This window comes from Chiloscyllium plagiosum, unplaced genomic scaffold, assembly GCF_037043375.1.
Source record: "Chiloscyllium plagiosum isolate Xiang-an unplaced genomic scaffold, Cpla_swu_hap1 HiC_scaffold_4, whole genome shotgun sequence".
Classification (NCBI taxonomy): Eukaryota; Metazoa; Chordata; class Chondrichthyes; order Orectolobiformes; family Hemiscylliidae; genus Chiloscyllium; species Chiloscyllium plagiosum.
The window spans coordinates 100,416,794-100,444,793 of NW_028270142.1; the positions used below are offsets into that span (position 1 = coordinate 100,416,794).

Consider the following 28,000-nt stretch of genomic DNA (forward strand, 5'->3'; position numbering starts at 1 on the left):
AGGCGCGCACCATGTGACCGCCTTCCTTATCCGTGGGGGAGGAGGCGAGAGTGTCCGTTAATAAAGTTTCAGTTTGTTTTACCTCATTTGAAGGAGTAATGGCTGTTTGTGTCGCTTTGAAGCGGTCAGGATTGTGGCGCAGGTTTATTGTGACCGCGGCTCGGTTTAGCCGCACTGAGCGGGTGAGGTGCTGCTGCTTTAATAAATAGTTCAGTGAGTTGGTCGGGGGATTGGCTTCGGAGTTCACTTAATCGTGGAGACTTTGAACAGATCAGATCGTGCCGAAAGACGCACTGAGTTCACGTTTTTTTGGAATGAGAGCTGATGAAGAAGCAGGGCTAACCAATCTCTATATAACGGAGTTAAAAATCTCACAAAACCAGGCTCTAGTCCAACACGTTTATCTGGAAGCACTAGCTTTCATTAGGTGGTTGTGGAGAATAAGATCATGATCATCTGTGATCATTCTCCACAACCACCTGATGAAGGAACGCCGCTGTGAAAGCTAGTGCTTCCAAATAAACCTGTTGGACTTTAATCTGGCGTTTGTTTGTGTGAGCGTTATCAATCCCAGTTCAACACTGGCTCCTATAAGTCACATATAACGAAGAATTGTACTAGGCTTGAAACGTTAACCGTTTTTCTCACCACAGATGCTGGCTGACCTGTTGAGTCTCTCCAACTTCGTCACGTAAACGTAGTGAAGTCTTGACGTCCAATATTTTAAAGTTATACAATCAGCAAAGCCTGTATTGTGTGTACCCTGAAGGAGCAGTTTACGTGGCCCCATTCTGTCACCTCCTGCCTTCACAATAATCCAACTGTCTCCACCATATACGGTCAATCATATAGTACTCTCTGGTCCACGTTGACCTTGTTTCAAAGCCAAACCAGTCCCACTTGCCTGTGTTTGGCCCATATTACTTATTAAGTGCATTGCAGCAAGGTCCATCTCCACACATTGTTTGATCAGTGTAAATTAGGTGAATAGAAAATTGCAATATTCACAAGATATTCCTGGAAATACTTATGTGCCAGTACATTCCTAAGTTTTAAAAACTTGCTATATGAAAATATTTTTGTCCCTGTTGTTACCCTTGTATGTGTCTTGGTACTGTTAATGGTGGAAATAGTTTTTCTTTACTCTGCAAATTGTTTGTAATTTGGAACTTGACTAAATCTCCTCAGGAAGACTGTTCTGACCTACCCGTGTAAATGTAGGTCCTCATCTGTGGAACAGTTCTTCTAAATTATTTTTAGACCCTTTCAGATATCTTCATGTTCCTAAAGTGTGGTGCCCTGTAATGTACTCAAGACTCCAGTTAGGGCCAAATCAATATTTCACTGATTTAACCTAGCCTTTGAGTTTAATGCCTATTAATAAAATCCTATGCTTTAACTACTCCCTAAACTTGTGTTACCATCTTCAATGATAGATGTACCTGCACATGCAGGTGCTTATGCACCCAGTTTAGAATTGTTTTCTTTGTCTCTGAATGTTCTTTCCCTCAATTCCTATAAGTATTCTCGCATTAAAATTATCCCTCCATCTGGCAGGCTATTCCATTAACCTTACTTTCTTGAACAATGCACAGTTTAAGTATTAAATTTAGTATTGTTTGCAAATTGAAATTGTACCCTGTACATATGACTAGACTATTACTGTACAACTTCCCCACACAAAGTATGGGGGTCCTAACACCAATCTGGGGAGCTCCATCACATTCTTCCTGCAGTTTGAAAATCAACTGTCAATGTTGCATTTCCTGCCAGTCGGGAATAATTTGTTTGTTATTATCTTATTCCATCACTCAACTTTTAATCAAACCTGTTGTTAATACTATAAATGCCTTTTGGAAGTTCATATTAACCTTATCACCCATTTATTATCTCGCTAAAGCAATTAAATTAAATCTGATTTTTCACTAACAGTTAATGTTGAATTGTAATTCTAGAAGTAGCCTCACCAGTGGGGTTAAAGTATCTGGCTTTTACTTGCTAATCTTATATTTACGCTTTTTGGCAATTGTGAATTTCTAGTTCACTAGTGTCACCTGATTGGAAAATTGACTACTGCCTCTACAATATGTAATGGTTTCCCTTCATATTCTTTGTGTTTTGTCTGGTCCTGGTATTTTTAATCCACCTAATCCATACTCTATCAATTTTAAACCTTTCAGTTGTTTGAACTACCTCCTCCATGTGGGTAACATCACTTTCTAATGGAAGTATTCATTTAATACTTCAGCCAAGCCCCTGTTAAAATTATTTTTTTAACCTTACCAGCCCCAACTCCTTAAATGTGCATTAAATGCCACATTCCATTGACCATTTGTAGTCAGCATGTCAATTATGCTCACCAGCTTATGCTTGCAATCTTCAGATCACTTGTGTTGACCACAGGTGTGATTCTACTATTGGACATGTCTGAAATAATTCAGACTAAGAATTACACCAGAAATCCGTCTCCGTCTCTATAAACCAATGTAAGATTGTTAGGCTCACTGAGTACAGCCCTCATGGAGAGCACAATGGAGTGTCACTACATCTGGAATCTGGCTGAAAACAAAAGATGCTGGAGCTCACAGAGGGTCAGGCAGCATCAATGGAGAGAAAGCAAGCTAACATCTTGAGTCCAGATGACTCCTCAGGAGTGCTCTCCTCAGGAGTCATCTAGATTTGAAACATTAGCTTGCTTTCTCTCCATGGATGTTGCCTGACCTGCTGTGATCTTTGGCACCTTTTACTGTCAGTTTGGGTCAGGCTATCTGTACACAAATCCTACCTGCTCCATAAGTGCATCTGAACACTTGTGTGTCTTGATTTGCTTTAGTAAAAGATATTCCAATCTGGTTACAATCTTTTGCCTGGCTGACACTCCTGGATCCTGCAGATGTATAATCGTATCATGCCTCAAATGATAGTACCGACACAGATTTGAGCATTTACTGATGGCTCTTGTGGCACAGTGGTAATGAATTTATTTCTGAGCCAAGTGGCCTAGGTTCAAGTCCCACCTGATCCAGAGGTGTCAGAGTAACTTTGATTAATAATTTGTTAGCGCTGTCATGTCACATTGATAGTATGCTTACCTCTGGATGAAGTGACATGGGTTGAACATACATTTGCTGCAGAGGTGTTGCATAACTAAAGAGCATGATTATAAAATATCTAATGGTAACGTCCCTACCTCTGAACCAGGAGGCCCGGGTTCAAATGACACCTGCTCTAAAGGTATACAATTACAGCTGTGAACGAGTTGAATAAAAAAAAAATCCAGGTTCAGTATGCTACATTTCTGCATGATAAAAGTTACATATTAATATACAGGATGCTACTTCATGACAAAAGGAATTTAAATACATTTGCATCATTGTCATTGGGCAGAGAAAATATAATAGGATATAATATAATACAATATCTGCTGCATTCCAATAACAACAACCTGATCAATTGCAGTCTACCTGCTTGGTCTGAATGCTGAGATTAATAGTTGACCATACCTGCTGTTTCTCTGTGGTAAAGATGGTCTGACCAACCAGCACCCACTTGTTATTTAAACTGGTGTCCTAGTCATGCTGAGTGCAATGTTAAAGAATTTATATTATTGATTTTTCTATTTTTGCTTCCTAACAATTGATACTTCTTGACAACAGTCTGAGACTAAACTAGACTGTTCTGATGAAGAATCTTCTAGGAGAAAGTGAGGACTGCAGATGCTGGAGATCAGAGCTGAAAATGTGTTGCTGGAAAAACGCAGCAGGTCACGCAGCATCCAAGGAGCAGGAGAATCGACGTTTCGGGCATGAGCTCATTCCTGAAGAAGGGCCTGTGCCCGAAACGTCGAATCTCCTGTTCCCTGGATGCTGCCTGACCTGCTGTGCTGTTCCAGCAATAAAGTTTCAACTGTTATCGAGCCAGCTGAGTCAAATGTCTCTTCATCAGAACATCGACGTTTCGGGCATGAGCCCTTCTTCAGGAATGAGCTCATGCCCGAAACGTCGATGTTCTGATGAAGAGACATTTGACTCAGCTGGCTCGATAACAGTTGAAACTTTATTGCTGGAACAGCACAGCAGGTCAGGCAGCATCCAGGGAACAGGAGATTCGACGTTTCGGGCACAGGCCCTTCTTCAGGAATGAGCTCATGCCCGAAACGTCGATTCTCCTGCTCCTTGGATGCTGCGTGACCTGCTGCGTTTTTCCAGCAACACATTTTCAGCTCTGATCTCCAGCATCTGCAGTCCTCACTTTCTCCTAGAAGATTCTTCATCAGAACAGTCTAGTTTAGTCTCAGACTGTTGTCAAGAAGTATCAATTGTTAGGAAGCAAAAATAGAAAAATCAATAATATAAATTCTTTAACATTGCACTCAGCATGACTAGGACACCAGTTTAAATAGCAAGAAGGGCCTGTGCCCGAAACGTCGAATCTCCTGTTCCCTGGATGCTGCCTGACCTTCTGTGCTGTTCCAGCAATAAAGTTTCAACTTTGTGATCCAGCATCTGCAGACCTCACTTTCTCCTGGCTCGATAACAGCACAGGTTGCACTAACTGAGGTTACCATGAAGGATTCTTGTCCTCTCCTGAGGCTTGGTGACATGGGTTAAACCACTAGCAATCCTTTCTCTGACAGCAGCCCTACTGTTTGCTAGGACGATGGGAACTAATTTTCTTTTCACATCAAAATGTGCATGTAATGTTTTGAACTTCTGTAAACACTGCAATGGGATTTAACTGCCACGTGTGCTGATCTGTTGTAAATTTACAGTCGAAGAGCGTGGTGCTGGGAAAGCTGCCTGACCAGCTGTGCATCTGAGGAGGAGAGTTGACGTTTCAGGCATAACTCTTTCAGGAAATCCTGATGAAGGGATTATGCCTGAAACATCACCTCTCCTGCTCTTTAGATGCTGCCTGACCAGCTGTGCTTTTCCAGCACCACACTCTTCAACTCTGATCTCCAGCATCTGTAGTCCTCACTTTCTCCCTGTTGTAAATTCAGTAGAAATTTCAAGAAAATAGTTGGACTGTCAATTTGCATGTCAGAATGGAAGATCAGAATCTCTGTGGAGGTTATTGACAATGTATATTTCTGGAATGAAAACTTTTGAAACCTTGATTCCCACTGCAGTTGCATTCGTAACAGTATAACCCACACTGCAGTAAGTATGAAAATTTAACTGAACTTCATATCAATTTAGATCAAAGCCAATTAGTGAATTAGACAACAAAACACATTTGTTATGGAGTTTATTGGGTACCTAATCTTAGAGCATACCTCACCATCAGTCCAATCAGTTTCTCCCTTTATTCAGTTAATTAATCCCAGTAACTATCTTAACTACTTGCAATATCATCCGATTCTCCTCTTCTCTATAAATGAAACTTTTAAGATATACAAAGTCTTTGAACAAACCTGATAAAAATCAAATTCTATTTCATATTCTATATCTTACCTTATACAAATTAGTAACATTTTTACATATTCCATGTAATAGTCATATTCCTACTGTAAACAAAAATATTTAATCAAAGAAACCCAAACCAATTCTTTTTTTATTCTGTTATCCTTTTTCCTTCAGGTATGTTCCTTGGAGGGTCTCTAATAATTTCTTGGCACAAGTATCTTTCTGTGTAACTCTTTACTAGCCCATTTTATTTTAGAAATCACTTTCTAAGGTTTCCTTTCTGATAGCAAGATGGCTCCTCAGTCACTTCTCAACTCCACCCTATATTGAATGTACATTGTCCCAATAAAACCGTTTTCTGCATATAATTCTTTGGGCAAACATTTCTTATTGCTCCCAAAGAGGATTTCCAATAGAATATTGAATATATACACCCATCTTTAAATTTAAGTTCTTACAGTGAGCCCATTTTTCTACCCAAGAAGACCCAAGTGTAATGCTTATACTTTCCCCAAATCACCTGTGGCTGTGTATATTTTTTTATGTACAGTGACACAATAAAAAGACATCATTGTGCAAAGATTTTTATTATTCTTTATTTTTCTTCACCACCAGGAAAGCACCCATGTGGTTAATGAAACACTAATAAGCAAAGTCTATTATGGGCAATGCTATCATGTAAGAAGTGATGGGGAGAGGTCAGGAGCTAAATCAAAATGGAGTTGGAAAGGGAAGAAAGCCTAGGTGGTCTCCCATCCAAGTACTAACCAGGCCTGAGTCTGCTTAGCTTCTGAGATCCAACATGTTCAGATGAGTATGGCCAGAAGTCTTGAGCCTCTTTTTTACCTGTGCAATCAATGGAATCATTATTTGCAATATTAACACTCCAGTGATGAACCTTTTAATTTGTAAGCTTTGTGAAAAAAAATCTTGTATTTACATCTTTTGATATATATTTTCATATCAGTTGTCTATCGTAATAAAAAGTACATTGACTTTTTATATTGTGAGTAAATGCAACTCAATTTGAGCGCAAGATCCTTTGAAGCAAACTATCAATTAAGCTTTTGTGTAGTAGGCTGATAGATTTATTGGTACTCAACTTCTAGTCCTTCATTTAAACACACAGCTGTCATTTGAACAGTTTAGAGTACAGCTTCAAACAAGCATCTTTAAGTTTGAAAGTGTTTGCAAGTTATTACTCTTGAGATTACTGGATGTAAACCTTTTAAATGTTCGGTTTTGATTGAGGTATAATGGAAGTAACCAGGCATATTGTTGAAAATTGTGTGGTTTATAAGTTGCATTAGGAAAAGCAGTGATAATACTAATGAAACGCTTTAAATTGTTATTTTTTGGTCACATAAAATAGTTTTGATTGTGTTGTATTTTTGTCTGCAGTTTTTCAATCGAGAAGCCAAGATTCTGTACCAAAGTAATGACTCTGCTCAAAACATAAGGCTTTCTCAAATGGAAACACTGATGCTGCCTCGTGGAACATTTCAGGGTAAAGTAGCCTTTATCACTGGTGGAGGTACTGGACTCGGGAAGGGAATGGCAACTGCCCTGTCCTCTTTGGGTGCTGAATGTGTTATTGCAAGTAGGTAAGTAAATGAAATGTACACGGTGAATGATGTTCCTCAATGTTGCTTAACTTCAGTATATTGTATCCATAGCTACTTTTTCCTTTGTTATGTACTTAAGGTACATTAAAGCTGATTCATTTTTAAGGTAAACTTCACCAAGGTAAGTACAGATGATCAATAAATTCTGTCGTGCCAGCAATGTCCACATCCCATGAATGAATAAAAGTAAATCAAAACTTCATGAGATATACTACAAGACTTCTCTGAGTTGCATTACAGCTAAACATTTTCTTGATGCATTGTACCACTTAAGAGAAAGTGAGGACTGCAGATGCTGGAGATCAGAGTCGAAGAGTGTACTGCTGGAAAAGCACAGCTGGTCAGGCAGCATCCGAGGAGCAGTTGTTGTCATTTTGAGCATAAGCTCTTCATCAGGAATAAGCACTTCATTCCTGATGAAGAGCTTATGTCTGAAACGTCAACTGTCCTGCTCCTCGGATGCTGCCTGACCTGTTGTGCTTTTTCAGCACCACCCTCTTCGACTTGGGTTGTACCATTTAAACAATTACTTTTGGTTCCTTGATAGCTTTGTTTTTGTTGTGGAAGTGAAGTACATGGTCCATGAAAGATTTCAAATTTAATTCCTGTTATATGCTGAATTAGCTAGGAAAATGCCAATATTCTTCAATGTTCCCGGGTTACACAAAGGGAGCAAAGATAATTCTCCAATTCTCCCTCTAGTCACAACCCAATGCTGAAAAACAGTATCATTTTGAGTACTCGTTAAGATCAGTGTCTGCTTAGGCTGTGATACTCCTTACAGAGGAATAGCCAGATAGATAAAGAATATCCACTTGTGTGAGATGCCAGTAGCTGTTCAGTACTTATGGTTCTGGAACCAGAAGGAGAGATGACAACCTCAAAACCAAGGCATAAGTAATCTGTGCTGTGGCAAGAGCATTTGGTCAGTTCCTTTGTACAAGAGAAGAGTTGACCAAGTTCATAATGATCACTCAGGGATCCCTAATAACATTGCGCGTATGTAGCTATTAGGTAAAGTCAGGAACAGGCGAAGTCATGCTATCTTCCACAATGAAACAGCTTTCTGCCATTCAACATCAAGACTCTCGTGAGCCATGTGCATTTGGGCAATGTTCTGAAAGATGATCACCGAGTGCACAAATTCTAAGCAATGAGGATGTCCAGTAGAAGACAGAAAACTGGAGTTTAAAAAAGAACAAAATTATCTAGAAATTAATGTTACATCTACAATGAACAAAACGTACACCCAGCCTTTTCCACATGGGGCACTGTCCACAAAAACAGCACCAAAACAAAGTCATGATGCCACACTCCTACAGTTTTGAGGTTATGTTTTAGTCTAAAACAGCAATGGTGCCTGCTCCTGATCTCTTACAAAGCTGGACTTTCCCTTTCTTGATGACAGGTTAAAGGGTGATCTCTAGCCATCCAACAGCACAGATGTCAGCAAGCAAGGTAAGCAGCCAATCACAACAAAGTATTAATTACCCTTTAGATCTACCTTAATTTTTCAGATAACAAAATAAATTAAAGCCAAAAGCCAATATAAAGATAAATTTTTCATTACAGGTATGGATTTTTAAAAATTTTAAATGAAGAAATCTGACATTTCATACCACTGTTTAGTGGACAACATTTCTGCATTGTTCTACAGCTCTTAAAGGTGCTGTCAGTTTTAGTGGACTAACTACAGAGTTTGTTCAGCATTACCAACACAAAATTTAGATCAATAATCCAAGCATGCGTTTACTTGCTGAAGAATAATTAGCAATTAAAGAAGTATTAATCACAGCACTTGTCACAGTGTCAGTTATCTAACATTTTGGTTTATTTTGTAAGGGCAGCAATGGGCTTAGAAATCAATGCTTGTTCACATCTCTTGAAAGCCTTTTCTTCATAAAACATCTATTGATTTCAATTTTGAAATTTGTAATTGACATATCTTCCACAATCTTTTGAGTGGGGGAGTCCAGATTTACATTTCACAGTTCTTTCTGCTTTTCATTCCAAAAGGAACTACTGTATTCTGAAGTTTGTGCTGTATGTTATCGGCCTCGCAGACCAGAGGAAATATCCTGCAGAATTCCTTAAACATTTTAAACACATAGAGTCATAGAAATGTACAGATGGAAACAGACCCTTCAGTCCAACACGTCCATGCCAACCAGATATCCCAACCCCATCTAGTCCCACCTGCCAGCGCCCGGCCTATATCCCTCCAAACCCTTCCTATTCATATGCCCATCCAAATGCCTCTTAAATGTTGCAATTGTACCAGCCTCCACCACATCCTCTGGCAGCTCATTCCATACACATACCACCCTCTGCGTGAAAAAGTTGCTCCTTAGGTCTCTTTTATATCTTTCCCCTCTCACCCTAAACCTATGCCCTCTAGTTCTGGACTCCCCGACCCCAAGGAAAAGACTTTGTCTATTTATCCTATCCAAGCCCCTCATAATTTTGTAAACCTCTATAAGGTCACCCCTCAGCCTCCGACGCTCCAGGGAAAACAGCCCCAGCCTGTTCAGCCTCTCCCTGTAGCTCAGATCCTCCAACCCTGGCAACGCAACCTTCTAAATTCAAAGGATAGCGGCCAAGTTTATGGAACTTGTGACCTTGACATCATCAACCTGGTGAATTTCTGCAGGATGTCAGACAATCCAGGATAAATGTAGATCAGGAAGGTGGTAACACTTTCAGAGACAATGAAAACTAAAGAAAAGATAGCAATGTAATGGTAGTTGTATAAGACAGTGCTCCAAGGATTATTGGATGGAATCTTGGTAAGGTGTTGACATCTCGTCAGTTGGATGGGAGCTAATGCGAGACCAATGCCTCTTCATCAAGGCCTGTTAAACCCCAGTTCCTTGCCCTAAACACAAAAGGTTAGAACATAAGGTAAAGGAGTATAATCAGACCATTTAGCCCATCAAGTCTGCTGCACTATTCAATATAGCTGATGTTTCTCAACTCTGTTCTCATGCCTTCTCCCAATAACCCTTGATGTCCTTACTAACCAAGACACCATCTATCCCGGTCTTAAAATAACTCAATAACTTGGCCTCCATAGCCTTCTGTGGAAATGATTTTCATCTATTCACAACCCTTTCACTTAAGAAATTCCTCCTCATCTTAATTTTAAAGGGTGGTCACTTCACACTGAGGCTTTGCCCTTGGGTTCTTGTCTCCTACTTTTGGAATCCTCTTCTCCACATCCACTCTATCCAGCCATCAGAATCCTCAACCGCTCCTTATAAGACAAGCCCTTCATTCCTGGGATCAGTCTTGTAAATCTCCTGTGGACCCCTTCCAAGACCAGCATATCTTTCCTTAGATATAGGACCAGAAACTGCTCTTCAAGTTCCAAATGCGATTTGACCAGAGCCTTATACAGCCTCAACAGTATATTACTTCTCTTGTATTCTAGCCCTATCAAAATTAGTGCTCACATTGCACTTATAGATTAGATTACTTACAGTGTGGAAACAGGCCCTTCAGCCCAACAAGTCCACACCAACCTGCCGAAGCGCAACCCACCCAGACCCATTCCCCTACATTTACCCCTTTACCTAACACTACAGGCAATTTAGCATGGCCAATTCACCTAACCTGCATATTTTTTGGACTGTGGGAAGAAACCGGAGCACCCGGAGGAAACCCACTCAGACGCAGGGAGAATATGCAAACTCCACACAGAGAGTGTTATATTAGTCATTTTCCAGTATATTGCAATCTTTTATGCTACTAGCTAGCTTACCTTTGTATTTTTTCTCTTCTTTGTTGTTGCCTTTTTAGTTGTCGTCTGCTGGTTTTTAAAAGCTTCTGATCCTCTGGCTTCCCACTAATCTTCACCACATTGTATGCTTTTTTTGTTTGGTTTTATGCTATCCCTGATGTACCTTATCAGCAACAGTTGCCTTCCCTCCCCTTAGTATGTTTCTCCTGCCTCAGATTGAATTTCTACTTTGTCTCCTGAATTACTCCCAGAAACTCTTGTCATTGCTGCTCCATTGTCTTTCCTGCTCAGCTCCCCTCCCAATCAATTCTGGACTGCTCCTCCCTCATGTCATTGTCGTTATCATTGTAATATTTTTAAGTCTGATTCCAGCTTCTCCCTTGCAAATTACAGGGTGAATTCTATCATATTATGGTCACTTGCCCGAGGGGTTCCTTCACCTAATCAATTCTGTTTTATTACACATCCCTAAATCCAGAATTGCCTGTGCCATAGCGGGCTCTCCCACATGGTGCTCCAAAAAACATCCTGTAGCTATTCTGTGAATTCCTTTTCTTGGCGTTCACTATCAAACTGATTTCTCCAGTCCACCTGTGTATTGAAGGCCACCACGATTATTGTAATAATGCCTTTTTCCTGATTTATTTTCTGCCCCATATCCTGAGTACTGCTGGGGGGTCTGTCGTAATTCCCATCAGGGTCTTTTTCCTTTGCGGTTCCTCAACTCTACCCACAGTGTGTACACCTTTTGGTCCTATATTGTTTGTTGTTATCAATTTTAAATTGCTAACGAAATAAAGTAGTGCTGCATCTGCAAAATAAACTTGTGCTACATCTACAAAATAATCAAAACTAATTCCTTACATTAGAAATGTTTGCCTTTTAGAAAACTAGATGTTTTGAAGCAAACAGCAGAAGAAATCTCTTTGCAAACTGGAAACAAGGTAATTGGTTGTAATCTCAATTCAGAAGTAAATTTATGAACAATTGAATTCATTGCGCATGTCTCTCTGACTGTCCTTACTAGAATGTCTGTGATTTTATTGGTATTTTATTGATATTAGCTTTCAAACTACTAGCCATTGGAAAATCTGGTTGTCAACCAAACTTTGTCAGTCAAGTTCCACTAAAATCATTGTAAATATCTTTCATTCTTAAAACATGATACATAGGATTATTCTGGACAAATATCTCATTCAACAGCTTTATAATTTTTTTATCGTTTTGGAGCACAGTTATGAATATAAATTCATTGTTATGAGCTGAAATTTCTTCCACTTATTACAGTAGGTGTTGCTGTTTCCCCAGCTTCACTTTTCATCTGAGTGTTAATGTTCTACAAAATTTGCTAAGGGTTAAAATAATCTTAAAATTTTGCTGGGTGTGCAACTACAAATGTTTAGTATAAAAATCCAATACTATTTTTGAATGATTACAGCACAAAAATATCGTGAAGTTGTTGCAATTTTAAGTGGGATCACAATTAGAAATAATGAACAGTAAGCTGAGTGATGTTTTCAATGTTTGTCTAAAACACTTCTGATAAACAACAGGCAGTCAGTAGGAGCCAATTTAAATGACATGCTTTGTTTCTCATTGCCCAGGAATTTACTTGTACTAATTTCTAAATTTAATTGAATTGAATTTGTCACATGTACCGAGGCACAGTGAAAAGCTTTGTCTTGTGAGCAATATAGGCAGACCACATAGTTAAGTAAATAATAGGAAAACAGCAGCAAAAACAAAAACACAAGTACAGGTGAATGTTAAGATTTTGTGATTCCATTCAGTATTCTAATAACAGTAGGGTAGAACCTGTTACAAAACCAGCTGGTTCTTGTGTTCAGGCTTCTGTACCTTCTCCCTGATAATAGAGGTTGTAGAAAAACATTACTAGGGTGGGTTGGATCCTGGTAAGTGAATTCTATAGATGGGAGGTTGGCTTATGTGATTATCCGGGCGGAGTTCACCACTCAGTAACCGTCTCTGATCTTGAAGGTACAGTTGCCATACCAGGTAGTGATACATCAAGATAGAATGCTCTCGATGGCACACCTATAAACGTTGGCAAGGGTATTCGCCATCATGCCAAATTTCCTCAGATGCCTGAGGAAGAAGAGACATTGTTGCGCCTTTGTAACCAGTGCGTCCACTTGAAGAGTCCAAGTAAATTTGTTGTGGATGACCACTCCCAGGAGCTTGACACTCTCGAGTGTAGCACTGTGAAAAAATGCATTGGAAGACTTGCCTAAGAGATGAAACTGTACCCTGAAATCAGCTGATAATTGTGATGTTTTGACATTTCACATATCGCCTTACTATAATTAGTTTTAGTTTCTCATCTTCATGCTGTTCAGTTCTTTCTAGCTGTTTGTTCTGTTTAGTTGCTAATTAATGAAGATCTCAACTGAAAACTGTGCTGAAATGGGTCATTCAGCTGCTGCAAATCGAAGATGGGGCATGTTACCCTCTGCAATAGATTTTTACTTGCATAATATATTTATAATTTTCCTACAAATAATAAATCACTTTAGTCTGGTAACAAAGCTTGAAAGTTTGAAATATTGGTAGTTAGTTGATTACTCTATTTCCTGATTTGGACTGCAATTGTCACAAAAGATGCCTCAATTTGATTAGTTCCAAAGGCATTGATTTGTTCCTGGCATCAGATACCCAATGTGAGTAAATTGCTGCTCAAAGTCTGCAATTACAGTTTCTGGATATCTGAGACCTGGTAGCTTAATGAGCAGTGAGCATAGTTCTTTCAATAGTCTCTCTATGAAATCCAGGCCAATAACTCTGTCTTCCCCCACTGTAACAGTGAGATTAAGAATGTATAGTTCCTGTCTCTGCCAACCTTAGGTAAATAGGACTTATGTAGAAAGTAGTGAACACCATAATACAGGCCAAATTGCTTAATTTTACAGGAGCAATTAAAGTTGTTACACTTTTCCTCTAGGTTCATGCAATTCAGTGTGATGTGAGAGATCCAAACGCTGTGAAATCTACAGTGGAGCAAATGTCTAAAATGACAGGACTTCCTGATGTGAGTACACCAAGTAAGGGTATTGAAAGGCTTCAATGTGCAATCCTGACACAGGGATAAATTAACTGCAAAAACACCAGGTTCCAATGAATTAAGAAAATAGAAATCTCCCCATGTTGAAAGCTTTCATTCTCCTTGTGCCAACTATATCTATTGTTAGTGGATGTAGGTTTGCTTGCTGAGCTGGAAGATTCATTTTCAGACGTTCCGTCACCATACTAGGTAACATCTTCAGTGAGCCTCCAAGTGAAGCACTGGTGGTGTAACCAGCTTTCTATTTATATGTTTGCATTTCCTAGGGTTGGTGATGCCATTTCCTGTGGTGAAATGATGTCATCACAGGAAATTAAATCACCAACCCTAGGAAATGCAAACATAAATAGAAAGTGGGCTACACCACCAATGCTTCACTCAGAGGCTCACTGAAGATGTTACCTAGTATGGTGACGGAACGTCTGAAAACAAACCTTCCAGCTCAGCAAGCAAACCTGCATTTAGAAACTCAACCTGAGCTACAAATCTTCTCAAAACTCGCTAATATCTATTGTTTTGTTGGGTTGAAGAGATGCACCTTACCTAAACAAGCCTCTGAGACTTTTGTATGAGGCTTAGTCCTGGAGCATGCAGGTGTGAATTAATTATGTTATTGTAAAATATTTACATTAATTGATTATTAGATAGCTGGTAGAAACACAATAGGCCAGGTGGCTATTCTATGACTTTATGCAGTTAGAGTCAATTAAAAGTACAGCTAAAGCAAACAGTACGCATATGTAACATAAAACGAAAAATGCAGATGCTGGAAATCTGCTGCAAAACACACAAAAATGGAACTTATTGGGGAAGTTCAGGTCCGGCAGCATTTGTGGAGAGAAAACAGAACTAACATTCAGGTCCAGTGACCCTTCAGCACTGATGGCATCGAGAAAAAGGAAGTATTTATGCCGATGACAGGATGTGGGTGGAATAAAGGATTGAATGGTTAGTTAGAAGGGGAGCCCAGAAAGAGAGAAAAAAATATTAGGCAGATTAAGGGATTGAGACAGTAAGCCAGGGTAAAAATGAATGTGATAATGGGGGCTATCATTGAGTGAAAATAGGTTGGATGTTCTGAAACCAATGCATTTCATGACAGCACCTGACATGGGGGTGATTAAAGAAATGGAAGGTGGTGTTCAGGTTCTGAAATGACTAAACTAGATATTGAGTCATAGAGGCTGTATTGACCCCAGATGGAAGATAAGGTGGCATCTCCTTATTTTCACCGACTAATTTTCGCCCACTCGAAGACCTCTTTGTCACCTGTCTAGTTTCTTTTCTAGCTCAGCTTACTATCTCAATCCCTTTGTCTGCCAAACTTTTATTCTCCCTCTCTCTAGGATCCCTCTCAACCTATCTGCTCAATCAACTCTTCTTTCTCTTCCCCATCCCAATCAGCATAAATATCACTTTTTCTAGCTTGAAAAAAGGTCACTGGACTTGAAACATTAACTCTCTTTTCTCTTCCCAGATGCTGCCAGACCTGCTGAGTTTCTCCAATTTCTGTTTGAGCACTAGTTGGATTTGGACCAATATAAAATGTCATGGTCAAGATCGATCTGTAGATCAAGAGGTTTCAACTGTAGTATTTTAAGATCACATTCCGTGTGTCACTTGCCAGACTATAGTAGCATCTATCAGTCTTCAGTTGAATAGTGTTTTGATTTGCTACTGGTTTGAAATCTCAATGTCCTGTGGATTTATCAATTTCAATCAACAGCCTTAATGCTGTTCAAATACTGTTGGATTTAAATATTAATACTTGATAGACCCTAGTAGTTGACTAGGGTCCAAATGCTCAAATAGCAGCTTGACATTTTGTGACAGCAACATTAATTTTGCTGTCCAGGTTATTCTTGCAGCACTTCAACAATAAGCTGCTAAAATCTTGTGATGATGGTTTCACTGATCCTGTTCTCGACAGCTTTGAAATAGATTTCCCTGCAGCAGGAAAGGTACTGATAACTCATTTGTTCCTCACTTGATAAGCGCCATCATTTGGCTTTTGACTGTGAAGTATCTGGCTTTCATTACATACTGATATAACTTGTGTATGACTAATTCCTGAATGAGTTCTCAAAAGTTCTATTTTTGAGAGAGAATGTGAAACCAGTTCATTTATTGAGGTACCTTTGATGTGATTTGTTGCATGTAATCAAACTTGTGAAAATGTTTCAGTGGAATTTTCAATCTTTTAAATCATTCCTGACAAATAGAATAAGGTTGGAAGAAGGTGGTTTCCTGCCCCCAGTGAGTTACTGGGAGTGATATAAAAGAACATCAGTCATGATGTATTGAATGGTAGATCAGGCTCGACTGGCCGTACAGCCCTCCTGATCCTATTTCTCATGTTCCTAATTTTTTTTTAATTCAGGTGGACAACTCTGTAATTTCCAACCTTGGAGCTCCTCAGTGGACTCTTGGTTTCTAAATTGCAACATAGGTGCATTTCATTATCTTTTATAAACTTAAGTAATAGTCGAGATTCTAAGACTAAATGTTTAATTAAAAACTAAGCATTTGACCTTTACATGAACGTTACATTAGAGAGAGTAAAATCCAGCCCCCATCACGTCATGATCGCATTTGAGAGTCAGAAACTGTTCCCATCTACACCAATGCCAAAAATTGTTCAAGGATCCAAAAGTATTTTTATTATTGAATTTTATTTGGTAAGTAATCTCTGTGGAGATCCTTTTTTTTTGGTGAATTTAGTCTGTGCAAGTGTTATATAATTTATGCAATTGCAATATTTTTCCCAGTGCAGAAAAGAATAAGACTTGGCAGCATTGTCTACACTGAATGTGAATTAAAATCTATAAAAATGATCCTCCTCTTCAGAAACACTTAACAGGTCCCAATCTGTGACTTGATAAATAGCATTATTAAGTGGATTATCAACTTCTGTACATCAGCAACCATGTTATCATCAGCCATATCATTCCACAAATAATGACCTTCTGTGCTATAAAGTGCCTTGGATATCTCCTTTTTCCTGAATAGTTTGACAATGTCAGTTCTTGCTTCTGTCAGAGCCAAGTGTTCGGTTGCATTGTACAGCTTCAGCATGCTGTGCTGTCAATGCATTAGTCATTTTCTTGGACACTGCGCTGAATAGTTGCTGAGTTGATCTTGCTACCCAACTATAATAACCTGGCATGAATCATTACTGCATTTTGATGTTGCAGACTGCATTGAATGTGCATTTTTTAAAGCAATTTTCTTTCTTTGCACACTAGGTTATTATCAATAATGCTGCTGGAAACTTCATCTCGCCTTCGGAACGTCTTTCTGCTAATGCTTTTAAAACTATTGTAGATATTGTTCTTAATGGTACTGCATATGTAACTCTAGAAATTGGAAAAGAATTGATTAAAGCAAAAAAAGGTGAGGAAAATGTTTTTGTGTTTTAAAACATTGTATAAAAATCCTGAAGTATATTACAAAATAACAGAATGATTTTTGTCCAATAGATTACATGGATTTGATGCTCATTAAGGCTGTAGGTTCAGTTCTCACTTCTGAATTCAAGTCCATTATCTAGACTGACACTTCAGTGTTACGTTATTGGATCAGTTGATAAAGTGGGATCCTCCTTGCTTGTGTGCATGTAAAATGTCCGGTGGTACTTTCTGCTTTCATATTTTTTAATTTGAAATATGTTTGTTTGTAAAGCAAAGAGTGTTGGCTATAGGACTGAAATACTTCACCTTCAGTCATCAGCAGCATCAAGCACTCCCAGGATAAGTCTAACAAGTCCACTAGCAATGTAAATATATCCTGAGGTTATCACCAACTAGACACTAACCTGGACTAGCCGTATCTGCAGGAGCATGCCTAGCCCTAGGAAACCTCCGTGGAATAACACAACTTCTGACTCCAAAGCCTGTCAACCAATAGAATGCACAAATCAGGAGAGTGATGGAATGCTCCCATTTTCCTGAATGAGTGCAGATCCAACAATACTCAAGCAGCTTGGTATCATCTTCAACATAGCAACCTGCTAGCTTGGCTACACATCCAGCCTCACCTTCACCCATGTGCAATAACAGCAGTGTGTACATCTGCAAAATCCACTGCAGAAATTCATAAAGACTCTTTAATAGCTTATGGCCATAATCATCAGGAAGGAAATGGTAGCAGATACATGTCACTGCCTGATATAGGTTCCCCTCCAAGCCATCCTCAATTCTGACTTGGAACCATCATTGGGTCAGATTCCCAGAACTTCTTTCCGAACAGCATTGTGGAGGTACTTCTCCAAATGAGCAGCAGTGGTACATGAAGGCAGCTCGCCATCACCTCTTCGAGCAAAACTAGGGATGGGAAATAAATGCTGGCTCAGCCAGTAAAACCCAAATCCCTTGAAAGAATACACTAAACATTTTTTTTGAGTGGAAGTTTGAATGTGGAAAATACAGAACATAATTTATTGTCACATGATCAGAAGGCAACGATCATGTTCATCTAATGTATGCTTCACTGAGTGAATGAAGATTTTGCAATCTGTAGTAGTTTGTGTCTTTTAGGTGCATGTTTCCTCTCTATTACTACCATCTACGCAGAGACTGGATCAGGATTTGTCATGCCCAGTGCCTCTGCAAAAGCAGGAGTGGAAGCTATGAGCAAGTGAGTTATAATTGAAATAGTTTGTGTAAGATTAACTGTGGATCTATCAGCACTCCTTGTTATTGTAAGCTACATTGAATAATATCACTTAGTATCTTCACATCTGCAGTATATTGCAGAATGCCATAGATTGCTATCTGATGTGTTCTTGCCCTTTCACAAACTATACTATAACTAATATACCTCACTGATCGATTCAGAATTGAAGTATGTATACAAGTGTGATTTTATGGTATTTGTCACCTGAGAGGCAATGGCCTAGTGATATTAATCATTTTGTTATAATGTAGAGACACAAATAATATTCTAGGGATCTCTGTTCAAATTGTGCCATGGCTGAAAATGGAATTTGAATTCAACAACAGTTTGGAATTAAGAGTCTAGTAATGACCATGAAACCACTGATCATCGAGAGAAACCCATCTGATTCACTAATACCATCCTTCTCTGATCTAACTGCTCTGGTTTCAATGTGACTCCAGACCTACAGCAATGTGGCTAGTTTTTGGGCAACCCTTCGGGCAATTAAGGATGACTGGTCAGTGATGCCCACATCCTTACAAAAAGTAGCCAGTAAACGTGTCAGCATTGGTTAAAACTTGTGCATTCAGATGGAAATAACTTAATTTATCTTAGTTACTGCCTAGCAACTCTTTTACCACAACATTAATTTTCAGAATTGAACCTCATTTTTTTCAAATTTTTGTTATTGGAACTATCTTATACAAAATATTGGTTTAAAGATTTTTTTCCTGTCTTTTATTTCTTTATCCTATAATTTTCCTTCCATCTATTTGACATCTGATTAAATTTATTTAAATATTCTAACTTGCTCCTGGTTTAGTCTTGCAAAGATCAATCTTCCCTCTTAAAACATAATGAGAACATATCAAAGGATTTAAACTATGTGAACATTAGGTAATTTGCTTTGTTTAGCAGTTCAGTTTGATGTTGGCCTGAATTCGATGTTGGCCTGAATTCCATCTTGCACCACACCCACCCCCCCACCCCGAACTAATTGATCCCTTTCAATTACCTTCCATATCCCCAATGACAGAGCATCTGTTGCTAACTGGAGAAGAGAATTCTAAACAACAACTTGCTACATATCTCCATCCTGAATCAGGCACTTCTTAATTTAAATCTGTTTCCAGTTCTAAATAAGGTGAAAACGTCCTCTTAGCATGAACCTTGTTAAACCACATCAGAGTCTTCTGTTTGTTTCAATAAGGTGGTAAATAGTGAGGAGGATAGCCATAAATTGCAGGAAGATATCAATGGAATTCAACCTGGAACAGTATGAGGTAATGCACTTGTGGAGAACTAACAAGGCAAGTGTTTACATGGTGAGAGAATACTGGAAATTACTGAAGTTCAGAGGGACCTTGGTGTTCATGTCCACAGATCCTTGAAGACAGCAGGACAGGTGGATAAGATGGTTAAAAAGACATGTGTAATCTCTGATCACATTATAGGAAGGATCTGGTTGTTCTAGAGAAGGCATGGAGGAAATTCTTTGTTTCCCCAATTTTAGCCTGCAGTGATCCTTACCATGATTTGCCTCACCATTAGCACTTATGCCATCAAAGATGTAAGTGCTTAACTTTGTTAAAAATCACACAACACCAGGTTATAGTCCAACAGGTTTAATTGGAAGCACTAGCTTTCAGAGCGCCGCTCCTTCGTCAGGTGGTTGACAACCTGGTGTTGTGTGACTTGTAACTTTGTACAACCCAGTCCAACACCGGCATCTCTAAATCAAGCTTAACTTTGTTGTTTCCTCCCTAACCCTCTCTATATCTGTTTTAAACATTTTTCAGAGTTTTTAGTACCTGTTCTAATAACTCATTTGGCTCTGTTATCTTCTGTATGCTTTTGATTCTGTAAAATGCCTTGAGGTGTGTTTTTTTTATTTATATAAATAACTATTTTTGAACCTAGTGCTGTCTCTTTATATTTGTAAATATTCAATGGGTTAGTTTCAAATTCAGAGCCTGTCTCATTCCCACACAGTATTTGATCTTGTAATTGTTGTTTTCTAACTCTTACTGACTCTAAATGCTTTCAGATTTCTCACTTGTGCTTTGGATCATCTTCATGACCTTTTGAGTCTCCCACCCAATTTTACCATCAAACATGCAGCTTTTCTGCCTCCTATTATTAATGTATCTTTGTGACTTTCATGTTCTGTTGACCTTGAACTTTGCTTTCAGGCCCATACATTCTTCATCACAGAGAACGTAACTGAGGTAATATCACCTATCTCTACCTTCCTCAATTTACCTGCTTCTGAAACTTCCTTTCTTGCCTTTGCCACCTTGAGATACAACTATTTCAGTGATCTCCTGGCCAGCCTTCCACTTTTCTTGCTCCATAAATTTTAGTTTATCTAAAGTCTGCTAATCCTTTTCAAAATTTATCTGCATCATCCAGCTACTTAAATCGCTCCTGAAGCTTTAAAGTCTAAAATTTTAATTTGTCGTCCCATTTTTAAAACTATTTATGGTCTTGAAGGCACTCTATCTGATCCGTTTTTACTGTTCAACTGCTGAGCTTCCACTCTCCCCAAACACTCCATTTCCCTGTCGTGGGATTCTTGACCATGAGCTTGGATGATATTCCTCCATTGTTTTCAACTATGTCTACACTTCTCTGAACTTCTCTATAACTGCCCACAACTGGCTCCTCCTTTAAACCATTCATCAATTTTTTGATCAAACTTTTTTGTAACCACTTTTAGCCGCATGTCCATTTTTTCATTAGTTCTGTGTTGAGCACTTGGATCAATTTCACTGACAAAAGTCCTGTACAAATAAGCTACTTTGTTCCTGTTTATCTCCTCTTTCCAATCAGTTAATCGAGGGTTTCTTTGTATTCAGCCAGTGGATGTTAACTGGGGTTTCATTGTGCACAGGAGAGGGACTCCTGTGGTGCAGTGATAGTGTCCCAATGTCTAGGCCAAAAGATCTGGGTTCAAGTTCTATCAGCTCCATTGGTGTGTAATAACATCTCTAAACAGATTATTTTCTAATCAATCTTGTGCGCAGAGGCAGACAGAACTTGTGACTGCTGAGTTTTGAGGTCCATGTTTATGATGTGTTTCAGTAAATAAAAGCTTAAATGTGGTTTGTAAAAAAACAATTGTGCTACAGTTCTGTGATTTACTGTCTGGCTATTTGGTTAAATTGCATCATTCCTGCACAAATTGCTGCCCATCCTTTACACCACGGCATGTTATCCTTTGGAATTTCAGGTCTGCTTATTATAAAACACTTTGGAATAATAAATTTAGTAGGAATACATGGTGTTGTAGATTCTGTATTTCCATTCTTCCCTGCCGGAATCTGCTGCATTAATGCTGTACATGATCTTGAAATCTTATCCAAATGTCGTTTAGATTGATGAATAAGTACGTGAATAGGAGAGATTTTGGAGGGATATGGGCCAGGAGCAGGTGGGAGAGACTAGTTTAGTTTGGGATTATGTTCAACATGGACTGATTGGACAGAAGGGTCTGTTTCCATGCTGTGTGATTCTATAACTTTATACGTTCTTGGTCAAATGGACAATGGGTATTGAAGTTAGCTTGTTATATGAAGTTTGGTATCCTGTTACATTAGTCAATAATTATCAATATATTGCAGAGATTTGATGTACCAAGTCTCCCATAAGCAGAATTAGAGTACATTAATATCCTTAATACTTAGCAACTCTACATTAAGCCTGAAGATGCAACACAATAAAACTGTAGACACCATGCTATTTAAATTTACATTGACAACAAGTGTAAGTTAACAAAGTCATCATCTAATCACACCTTCAGACTGGTGATGTCACAACTGTTTTTCTTGTTGCAAAAAAAGTGCACAAAGCTGAAAGATTTTAACCAAGTAGTTACTTGCATGTTCACTGCAACTTTAATTTAAATTTAACAATTGACACCATGCCCACTACAATAGCATCCACTATATTCCCCTGCAATATAGTAGTCCTAACCATAAGGAACCTTAAGCTAGAGATTTCATTTGAGTTGGCACACAATTCATTACCTTGGTGATTTCCAGTTTTCCTGACTTTGACTGATTTAAAACTGTTCATTTTCATCTTTTCTCGTACCCATCTTGCAGTGTTCTGCTTTCTATTTTCCTCAACATTCCATCTTTCTCCTGCCTTTTTAGCCACCTCATTCTGTTTTTCTAACTTGTCCCACCCTTTTCCCCCCCCAATACTCCTCCTGCCCCCACAACTCCCTCTCTCCTATACCCCTTACCTCTGACGCCAACAACCTCTGACGCCAAATCTCTCCCTCTCATCCCCCAGCCCTTTCAATTCAATCCCTTCAGGCCCCATGACTCTGTACCAGACACCCTCTCAATGTTCCTCCAATCACAGACTGGTTCTGATTTGTGTTTGCTGCAATAGCCTTATTTGTGAACGATAGGAAGCATAAGAGAGAAGCAGCCTGTGATTATAGGAGTAGCTGCTCTTGTTCTGTCCATTCAATTAATGATGCTTCCAGGCAGATTTGATTTTTTCCTGAGCGTTCTGTATACTGCTACATCACCAGTGAGCATGGGCATTCCTAGAACATGTTACCTGGACATTAATACCATTTGCATTCCCCTCTTAGCCATTCTGAAACCATTTTCTGAGTTTACAAAACATTTCTAGCTTGTATATAGGCTTCTTATTATTATTAGATATGCTTTAAAAATGAACTGAGCTTAATGTATGTAATCATCCTATCACTCGGTTTAATCATGCTGCCTACAACTCAATACTGAAGTTTTAATTGTAACATTAAATATATTGATAAGAATATCTTCCTATTATTTTATGAATCTATATATAAAGTGAGCTGTGTCAAATACTTTGAAAGCAACAGTGCAAAGGATTTTTTCTGCAGGAGTCCTGAGTAGATGTTTTATTCATAATTTTTGACATGCAACTTCAAAACAGCAGATAAATCTTTTTGAACTTGGGCATATTTAGTGGTTTGATGTTTGACATTTTGTTGAAGTATTATGCACTGATGTCTGATTTGTTTCCAAAATAAATCTGGAGTTCACACTTCTGTGCAACCTAGCTTTTAAACTGTATTGAAAATATCACTTTGATATTTTGTAGTGTTTTCTTTATTGAAGAGGTAGATAAAAGGAATATCATTAGACTCTCAGAACAGTACAAAGGGTCTAAATCACCAAATTTTATTTCAGAAATAGTTTTATTTATTAGGGTGCAGTGACATTTCAAGCTAACCCAACGGTAACCATCATAAGTTGCACAAGAGAATGATTTCAGTATTTTGGAAGTGATGTCTTTGATGATTAATAAATATGCTGTTAATTAAATTTGTTTTATTTCCTGTTTTATCTTTTCAAGTTTCAGTTGTTCCAATGTTTTTTGCCTTTGCTAACACAGAAACTGATCTTTCTTTCTCTTTAATGTACAGATCACTCGCTGGTGAATGGGGCCGATATGGTATGAGGTTCAATGTGATTCAGCCCGGACCTATTAAAACAAAGGTATTGGTGATTGTACCAACTACTTTCTTGTTTGTGAAAATCCCACCATAGCCGATATTGAATTTTGAATTCAATAAATATCTGAAATTACCCAAATTAATCTTAAGTGACCATGTAATGATTGACATGACAAATGACATTTAGGAAACAAAGTCTGTCATCCTCACTTGGTCTGGCCTACGTGTGACACACAACCCACAGCAATGTGATTTACTCTTAACTAGGCCATTTCAATCAGTTCAAGAGCATCTAGGGGTGGTCAACAAATGCTGGACTTGCCAGTGACACCACATCTCTTTTGAGAATGAAGGAAAAAGCCATTATTTTTCAGCTTCAAATAATTTTTTGTGTATATCCAATTTGCAAGTTTTTTTAGTTCAAATTAATTTGAATATTTGCCCAATTTTGTTTTCGAGATGTATTTAAATTAATTCTCAAGATAATAGTTTAAATAACTTACCAAGCTGCCAATGTTTTGCAGTCATTCCATCATACAGGGAGCTCTGGCCTGAGTGGCCCTCAGTTTTACCCTTGTGGGATATTAAGACAATATTAACTTCTAACTATCTACAAAGACAATAACGGAGTTCAAAATAATTACAGCAGATTAACCATGCTCGGTGCAACTTTTTTTTTCATCTGCATTGTGATCTAGAGATAAGCTCAGCCAAAATATACATCCAAAGAAAATCAGCACCTTGTATCTTTTCAGGTGATGAATATGACCTAATGCCAATGATTGATTAGACATTTTTGTTTCAGACAATATAGAGGTAAAGCCGTGCAACAATCTTCAATACTAGTGTATTAGCAAGCCAATTTGAGCCTGGATTTAGCTCCTTGTTTTGAAGTAATTGTATTACAATTCAGAGCTGAAGATTTCTTTACTGAGACGTGTTGTGACTTTCAAATTAAAGTTGTCTGGTCAGTTTATTATTTCTGCAGCAAATCACTTGTATTTTCTGTTATTTGTAGGGTGCCTTTAGCCGACTTGACCCAAGTGGTATGTTTGAGAACGAAATGCTGAAGAGAATTCCAATGGGCCGCTTTGGTACTGTGAATGAAATTGCCAATCTTGCTACCTACCTTTGCAGTGACTATGCCAACTGGGTTTCAGGAGCAGTAAGTTAACTTTGGGAAAGAAATAAAACCAAAATAAACTGGATATAGTTAGCAGATATGACAGCATCTAAACTGATAGAAGTTCATTTGAGTTTTAAATATTAACTGTTCTCTGCAGATGGTTCCAGATATGGTGAGTACTTCTGGCATTTTTTATTTTATATTTCAAACATCTACAGTATTTGTCTTTAATACTTAGATTATGCTTGATATTTATTTAAGACACATTCTCTTGATAAAACCTATAGGCAGGCAATGAAAAGCTCTAACAAGACAGAACTGAAACCTTGACATTCAGCGAAGTTACCTTTCACTAGGAACTCAAATGGATGAGCTTTACGAATACAATGTCTCCCAGAACTGGTCAAATACTGGAGAGCTCGATTCCGTACTGGTTCCTCATTAATTTCCATCAAGTACAAGAGACAAGGCAGAAATCTGAGAGTGCTCTCTATGGGCAAAATTGCAACAAGACAGAAGAATATCAGTCTTCCAAGTTGAAACGATTGTTATGTTGGCATCCCATCGCAAGCTTCAACATCCACCATCTATCATTGGCATACAATGGCTGCAATTCCCTACAATCTAAAGGATATAGTGCAACACGCCACCTGGACTTATTTTTGGTAGCACTTCTAAATTTGTAATTTCTACTACTCAGATCAAAGCCATCAAACTTGCTTGAGTGCAACATCCCCTATGTTTCTCCATTTCTCTCACTATCCTGGCCTGCACTGGCTACTGTACTGTTATGGATGTTTAACAAAATGGTTGTTTTGAAAATCTCATAGACACTTACAGCATTGGAGGAGGCAAAACAGCTCATGTGTCCATGCTGCTGATAAACAATGTTCTTGATTACACTAATCTAATTTTGACTCTGCTGGAAGCTATGATAGTGCACGTAAATATTTATACCAGAGTTTCTGATTCAACTTTGGCATTGAGTTCTGAACTCTATGGTCTGAATGAAAAAGATTCTCCTCGGCTCTTCTTTTAGCCTCCTAGGTAAAAACAATGACTGCAGATGCTGGAAACCAGAGTCTAGACTGGAGTGGTGCTGAAAAAGCACAGCAGTTCAGGCAGCATCCGAGGAGCAGTACTCCTACCTGTTACCTTAAATGTATGTGCTCTGGTTATTCACCCTTCTTTAATAGAAAACATGCCTTCCTATCCATCCTATCTGTGTCCTTCAATCAAAAGTATCTTTTTCAGGTTTTGTATCAATCTTCACTGCATCAAAGAAAACAAATCCAGTCTATCCAATTTTTTCTCATAGTTCAGGCCATGCCCTGTCCAATTTGTGACGTCGCCTCCAGTGAGTTGTTTAATTAACCACTACCATTCATGACTAGCTGTGGCAGTACAGCAGACTTTAGATCTGATCTATTGATGGTTGTTCATTATTACGTTTCCATGAGTTTGGTTTTCTTGCTTAAGTTCAAGGCTATTAAGTAATCTGGGGAAATGCTGAAAAGCGAGACCTGTTGCCAATTTGTTTTCCTCTTGTACTCATCAGGATAAATGCAAGATTATAAACTTTCAAAAGAACACAACCATTTATGCTGTAAAAATAAATATCTGAGAAATAGCATGAATTGGTTGACAAATTGACTGAGTTGTCGCTATGGAGAAAACAGTTGGCAACAGTTGGCTCTTCAAGCTACTGGATAAAAGCAATAACTTGATCTCTGGTATTCTGTATTACAACTGCACAAAAAATGTCACTGGTGAATTTTGTTTATATTTTGCAGTAAAGTATATTTTTAAATAACTGAATATTAAACTTGTGATTATATTGTTTTCTAGGTCATACGCTTTGATGGTGCTGAATATGTTTCCATTGCTGGTGAATTTAACAGTCTACAGAAGGTAATGTCAACTTCAGCTATTTTTCCATTCTTATATCACTCCTTTCTTAAGTCTTCATTTCATAAATCCATCAAACACAAGAGACAGAGCAAAATATCCATAGACATCCAGGCTGTCAGCAGCCTTTTACCAACCCAAAAGGTGTGGTTTCCAGCAAACTACATTTTTGCTCACCATCATACTGCACCACCACTAAAACTCTAAATCAAATTTTATTACATGTTGGTACTAAAGCAGGAGCTAATGATTGCTATTACTTTTTGTAATACTTTAGTTTTGGATTCAATCTCTATTTGAATTCTTTTATGAACTTGATTTGCCAAGCAACATTAACATGTTCTTTTAAAATTTTAGGTCACAAGTGAACAATGGGATATGTTAGAGTCTCTGATCAGGAAGACCAAAGGTTCCTAAGTATGTCATAAATCTTGCAAACAACTGAACAGAATTTAAACAAATGTTTGTCAAGTGTTTTTCACCAGGCATCATCTTAACTTTAAAGAAAATAAGTTGATTTACTTTAAATCAGTTTCGTCAATTTATTTTTAAACCTTTTGTAATATCTTTTATAGCAACAATTTTGATGCTAAAGTTTATAACAGTAAAAGATTATCAATGCTTGTGGAATCATAGTTTGACAATTGCACTGTTGAGGTTCTGCTACTCTAATCAGTCCAAGCATGAAGCAGACACAAACTGACTTACTCTGATAAGTTTCCCAGGTAATATGTTATAAACACTTGTGTGATGCCATGGGATAGAAATTGAGGAGATGAATCCTTGAGCTTGTAAATTAACTAGTAAATCTTTTTGAAAAGAAAGAGATGCATACCAGTGTGGTGTCCTAACCCTTTGAAATGTATCATATGATATTAGCTTGAAAATTAAATTTTTAAACAATGGAATTATAAGACTTTATATTAGATTATGTAATCAAAACTTCTAATTACTTGTTTCCTTCTGACATGTCAAATTAAAGGCAAGTTTAAACCCAG

General features: G+C 38.2%; 1 protein-coding gene across 1 annotated transcript; it reads left to right on the plus strand.

The window, feature by feature from the left end:
• The first annotated feature begins 24 nt into the window (after positions 1 to 24).
• Positions 25 to 28,000, plus strand: decr1 (2,4-dienoyl CoA reductase 1, mitochondrial). Its single transcript, XM_043688124.2, has 10 exons — positions 25 to 182; positions 6,810 to 7,012; positions 11,659 to 11,716; positions 13,732 to 13,818; positions 17,097 to 17,244; positions 18,387 to 18,486; positions 23,939 to 24,011; positions 24,987 to 25,133; positions 26,943 to 27,005; positions 27,360 to 28,000. The coding sequence occupies exons 1-10, from the start codon at positions 99 to 101 to the stop codon at positions 27,417 to 27,419; spliced, it is 1,023 nt and encodes a 340-aa protein (XP_043544059.2). The 5' UTR covers positions 25 to 98; the 3' UTR covers positions 27,420 to 28,000.